Raw genomic sequence first — 6014 nt, forward strand, 5'->3', positions numbered from 1 at the left:
CCCTGGCACCGCTTTACCGTGCCATCCAATTTAGGGCCTTGCTTGAGCCACTTCCCTTTCTGATTTAGGGGAGGTTTTGTTCCCTCAGGGCATTCTTCACACCAGGGGAGACATCTTGGTCACCTCTCTCACTGACTGACCCTGAGACTCTGCAAACATTAGTTGTGTGTCAGCAGAGCCTGGTTAACTCGAAGCAGATGATCCAGGTGGTGTTGCTGAGATCATTCCAAGCATCACTTAGCCCTTTGTCCCCTTTTCCTTCCTGGAAAGATGAGCAGCAAGCATGCTCGGCTTACACGCTGATTACATATGTGACTGAAGATGGGGAAAGAACTACAGAAACTTTCTGCATCAATTGCCACTTTTTATATAAAATATTTATTTTTAGAAGTTGCATATGAAGTTCTACCCAGGATGGTTACCATTTCTATAGTAAAAAAAACCCAAAACCAAACCCACATGGAAAATCCAGCTCTGTCACTCAAATGGTACGAGGTTTGTTCTTCTCAACGATCCACATTTAACAGACTTCAGTGGTGCACTTTGGTAGAACATGATAGACAGACTGCAGAAGCAGAGTTCATTGGAGGCAAAGGCTCTAGATGAATGTATTTACATCATCATCTAACACACAGACTTTGTACCACCGCAGCCGCAGAACCACGTTTACTCTTGGAAGGGATCTATATCATCCTCTACCCTGTTTCGGTGCTGACACAGCATTACAGAAGCAGCCAATTTTGTGGAAGACATTTTTTAATGGGCTTGGTCCACTGCTAACGCTGTGCACTGCTCCAGAAAAATGAGGCAGGCACTGATGTGTTACCAGCTCCCCAGGGATGAGAAGGCCAAGGACAACAGACACTGTGTAAAATAACTCCCTTCGCCTCATCTTCTGAGGCAAAACACAAACTGTGGAAGGACTCCCTTCTGGTCAGAGGTTGAAAGAGCTTTTGGACTGAAAGCTGCCTGTAAAAAGTGTTAAATTCAAACAATGATTGTCTGAAAAAGCAATTTTAAATGATCTGAGCAAGCTCTGCTGCCAGATCCACATTATCTCTTCTTAGCCTGCCATGTTTCTGACGGAAGAATTCCATTCTTCAACACATATAAAGTTCAATTTCTAAACTTCCTAAACAAAAAAAAAAAAAAACAGATGGCTCAGTATATAAATATATCCAGCATCTGGATTCCAGTCACAAAAGTAGCATCCTTTACAGTTATCAACTATGAAGCAATTCTCTGTTGGTCTTAAGATCCAACAACTTCATCAACAGTTTCATCTTCATCCTCTTCGTCCTCATCCTCTTCATCATCTTCCCCTACCTCTCCATCTCGCTTCTCTTTTTCAAGCATTTTTAGGTATTTGCTAGCTAGGATCTTCTTTGGCAAGATATCTGGAAGGTAGAATTGTTTCTTTTATTGTTAGTTTGAATACTTACATTGCCTCATTAGTACTGCTGCATCCACACCACTAATGAAGTCTTTAAGAGGCTTTGTTAAAAACATTATTATTTAAGTGAACAATCAGGTTAAGTCAGTCTGACCTACATGGCTGTACGAATAAGAGGGAATTAATTACCCTGTACAAGTAATAAAAGATAAGGAACATGTTTCATAACTGATTACCGGTACCTGTCTTTACTATCAGCTCATGTACAGTATTTATTTGATGCAAAATAAATGCTAAATTACTCAACTGACTTCAGATTGAAAAGGCCAGCTCTCCCACTTTTGTCCTGTAAAAACAGTTCTTCTGCAGTTCAGGGCAATAATGATGGACCTGAGACAGAAAAACTGTGTGATCTGAAACTATGCCCATGGGGAAAGAACAGGCTAGGAATATCTTATTCTCAGCCTACATCCTGTGCCAATCCCTTTTCTGAGCTAACTGTTAACACAAAAATCCAAGTATCAGTAAAAAGTGTGTGTGCACACACACGTGTATACGTATCAGAGTTGGAGCACCTCCCATATGAGGAAAGGCTGAGAGAGTTGGGCGTTCAGCCTGGAGAAGGCTCCAGGGAGACCTTATAGCAGCCTCAGTACTTCGAGGGGGATACAGGAAAGCTGGGGAGGGGATTTTATCAAGGACTGCATGGATAGGACAACAGAACAGTTTTAAGCTGAAAGAGGGGAGATTTAGATTAGATACAAGGGAGAAATTTTTTACTTGAGGGTGGTGAGACACTGGCACAGGTTGCCCAGAGAAGTTGTGGATGCCCCTGGAAGTTTTCAAGGCCAGGTTGGATGAGGCTTTGAGCAACCTGATCCTGTGGGAGGTGTTCCTGCCCATGGCAGGGGGGTTGGAACTGGATGATCTTTTAGGTCTCTTCCAACCCAAACCATTCCATATATTACATAAAAAGAGAGAGAGGAGCCACATGATGAATTGCTTTGAGAATGAGACTTAGAGATTTAAATGTGTAATTTTGGAGCCACATAACTTCTCACATTAAGATATGTAGCGATCTTGTTTTATGGGCTGAATGCTTTCAGATGGAGCTGCTGGAATTTAAGGCAATTATGCTGAGAACTATTAGCCTTGTATAATTTTGAAGCATCAGAAAAATTCCCATTCACAAAGAAACATTTTCAGTGATGTAGGAGTTCCAGCTGAATGTTATACAGGAGATTAATGACCACTAGGAGAACTGTGCTCTCACAGAAGAATTCAATAAGAACAAGATTTTGTTTTCCAAATCAGTAACTTGATTACATACTGAATTTAACACGATACTATAGATACCTGCAAGGAACTGGAAGGTCTCGCACTCTTCTGCAGTATGAGACAGGTCACTGTAAGTCAGAGCATTCTTCTCCTTGCCTCTGCCGTGTTTGTAGGAGTATGTAGCCAAGTACTGGACAAAAAGCTCCTAAAAAATGAAAACAAAAGAGAACAGTCAAATGCCACATTAAGCGTACATAAAAAAAGACACTTCAGAAGGCCATCAGCATCCTGGCTTGGATCAGAAAGGGTAGGACCAGCAAAAGTAGGGAAGAGATTATGCCCCTGTACTTGACACAGTGAGGCCATACCTCAAATCCTGTGTTCAGTTTTGGGCCCCTCACTACAGGAAAGACACTGAGGTGCTGGAGTGCATCCAGAGAAGAGCAACGGAGCTGGGGAAGGGTCTAGATAACAAGTGTTATGAGGAGCAGCCGAGGGAACTGGGACTGTTTCGTCTAAAGAAAAGAGAGCTTAGGGGAGACCCTATTGCTCTTTACAACTGCCTGAAAGGAAGCTCCACCGAGGTGAATGTTGGTCTCTTCTCCCAAACAACAAGTGACAGAATGAGAGGAAGCAGCCTCAAGTTGTGCCAGGAGAGGTTAAGACTGGATATAAGGAAAAATTTCTTTACCAAAAGAGAGGTGAAGCTTCGGAACAGGCTGCCCAGGGAAGTGGTGGGAGTCTCCTTCCCTGTTGACGTTCAAAAAATGTGTAGTAGCAACTTGGGGCATGGTGCTGTTGGGCTCACGGTTGGCCTGGATGACCTTAGAGATCTTTTCCAACTTTAATGACTCTATGATTCTAAGGGGTCAAGGTTCTACACCTGGGCAATCTATGGTTTCAATACAGGCTGGGGAATGATGTGATTGAGAGCAGCCCTGCTGAGAAGCACTTGAGGGTGCTGGTTGATGAGAAGCTCGACATGAATCAGCAGCCATAGAATCACAGAATAGTTTGGGTTGGAAGGGACCTTAAAGATCATCCTGTTCCGACCCCCAATGTGTGCTGGCAGCCCAGAAATGTATCCTGGGTTGCATCAAAACCAACATGGCCAGCAGGGCAAAGGAGGGGATTCTGCCCCTCTGCTCTCGTGAGACTCCACCTCTAGTACTATATCCAGGTCCAGAATTCTCAACATAAGAAGGATATGGTACTGTTGGAACCGGTCCAGAGGAGGACTACGAAGATGATCCGAGGGCTGGAGCACCCCTGCTATAAGGACAGGCTAAAAGAGTTGGAGTCGTTCAGCCTGGAGAAGAGAAGGCTTCAGGGAGACCTCAGAGTAGCCTTCCACTACTTTAAGGGGCTACAGAAAAGCTGGGAAGGGACTTTTTCCAAAGGCACGGAGTGATAGGACGAGGGGGAGTTTATTTGCCGGCATTTCGGTACCACTCGACCCCTGCGGCACTCGAGGAGGCATCAGCCCTGCCCGGTGGGGCTGGAACAGCGCGGAAGGGAGGGGGAGCCGCTACCGTGGCTTTGGCAGTGAGGAAGAGAGCGTCCTGGTTGATGCTGGACACCTCCGGCGAGCTCTTCATGATCACGCGGATCCGCGACAGGGGCAGCGATACCAGCCGGTTCTCCCCGCCGCTCAGCCTCGCCGCCATCTTTCCCCTCCCCCGGTCCCCACCGCGGCCGGCGCCGCGGAGCACGCTGGGAATTGTAGTCCCGACGCCCGGGCCGCAGGCAGGGCTTAACGCCCCCTGGGGCCGGAGGAATCTACAACTCCCATGAGGCCATGCGCCCCCAGAGGGACGGCGAGCCGCGCGGTGTCCCGCTCCTCGACCTCCTCCTGCCGGGCCAGGCGCACGGGGGAGCCGGAACTGATGGGTTATCATAGCGTGGATTGGGTTGGAAGGGGCTTTAAAGGCCATCTAGTGACAATCTAGTGACATCTGTCACAATGTGTTCAAGAAATGGATCGGTTTTGTTGCGCAAAAGGGTTGGAGGGGGCCTTAAAAATCAACTAGTTCCAACTCCGCTGCCTTGGGCAGGAACACATCCCACTAAGTCAGGGTGCCGAAGGCCCCATCCAACCTGGCCTTGAACACCTCCGGGGATGGGGAAGCCACAACTTCCCTTGTCAACCTGTTCCAGTGTCTCACCACTCTCATGGTGAAGAAATTCCTCCTAATGTCTAGTCTAACTCTGCCCCTCCAGCTTATACCTGTTCCCTCTCATCCTAGCACCACAAACCTTTGTGAATAGTCCCTCTCCAGCTTTCCTGTAGGCCCCCTTCAGGTACTGGAAGGTCACTATGAGAGCTCCTCTGAGCTTTCTCTTCTCCAAGCTGAACAAGCCCAACTCTCTCAGCCTGTCATTTGGAAGGTGCTCCAGCCCTCTGATCATCTTTGTAGCCCTCCTCTGTACCTGTTCCAACGGCTCCATATCCTTCTTACGTTGAGGACTCCAGAACTAATCCATAATGTGCCAGCCTAGCCCTTCCGAAGGCAATGAGGATTTCACTGCTGACAGCCTTGGCTCTGGGTTCGTCTGTGCCTATTTGGGTGAGAGCCACTGTGCTCCACTGGGAGTGAGTAAGCACTTCCAGAAATGATGATGCATTGTCTGCATGAAGTGGCTTAAATGAAGTTCCCAATGTGCTTCACAAATGCTTTGCCTGATCATTTGTATTGGTAAGAAGTCTGCTAAGGCCACTAATTTGATCACTACTTAGCATGAGAGGGATGAAGAGGGGCTTTTCCATAGTACAGATAACAGTTCACATTGAATTTAGGGCAGAAAGGGATGTACCCATAAAGAATCATACTGAACTGAAAATACAGGGAGTTTGTTAATGGAATCTTACTAATTTATATAGGATTTGTCCAGTACATAGGGACAAGGCTTTCCTACAGATGATACAGTGCTACAGCGTGTGCTTGCAGCCCAGAAAGCCAACTGTATCCCAGGCTGCATCCAAGAAGTGTAACCAGCAAGTCCAGGGAGATGATTCTGCCCCTCTACTCTGCTCTTGTGAGACCTCACCTGGAGCCCTGTGTTCAGTTCTGGAGTCCTCACACAGAAAGGACATAAAACAGAGTGAGTCCAGAGAAGGCCACAAAAATGATAAGAGGGTTGGAGCACCTCTGCTGTGAGGACAGGCTGAGAGAGTTGAGGTTGTTCAGCCTGGAGAAGAGAAGGCTACAGGGAGACCTTATAGAGCCTTTCAGTACAGAAAGGGAGCTATGGGAAAGCTGGGGAGGGGTTCTTTATCAGGGAGTGCAGTGACAGGATGAGGTGAAATGGTTTTAAGCAGAAATAGGGGAGATTTAAATTAGAT

General features: G+C 46.8%; 1 protein-coding gene across 1 annotated transcript; it reads right to left on the reverse strand.

The window, feature by feature from the left end:
• Nucleotides 1-359: 359 nt before the first annotated feature.
• CHRAC1 (chromatin accessibility complex subunit 1) lies at nt 360-4372 on the reverse strand. Its single transcript, XM_054057957.1, has 3 exons — nt 4204-4372; nt 2750-2876; nt 360-1397 (listed from the first exon to the last, which is right to left on the reverse strand). The coding sequence occupies exons 1-3, from the start codon at nt 4336-4338 to the stop codon at nt 1252-1254; spliced, it is 408 nt and encodes a 135-aa protein (XP_053913932.1). The 5' UTR covers nt 4339-4372; the 3' UTR covers nt 360-1251.
• Between the last annotated feature and the right edge of the window lie 1642 nt (nt 4373-6014).

The sequence above is a fragment of the Cuculus canorus genome, chromosome 2 (genome assembly GCF_017976375.1).
Source record: "Cuculus canorus isolate bCucCan1 chromosome 2, bCucCan1.pri, whole genome shotgun sequence".
In the NCBI taxonomy this organism is placed as follows: Eukaryota; Metazoa; Chordata; class Aves; order Cuculiformes; family Cuculidae; genus Cuculus; species Cuculus canorus.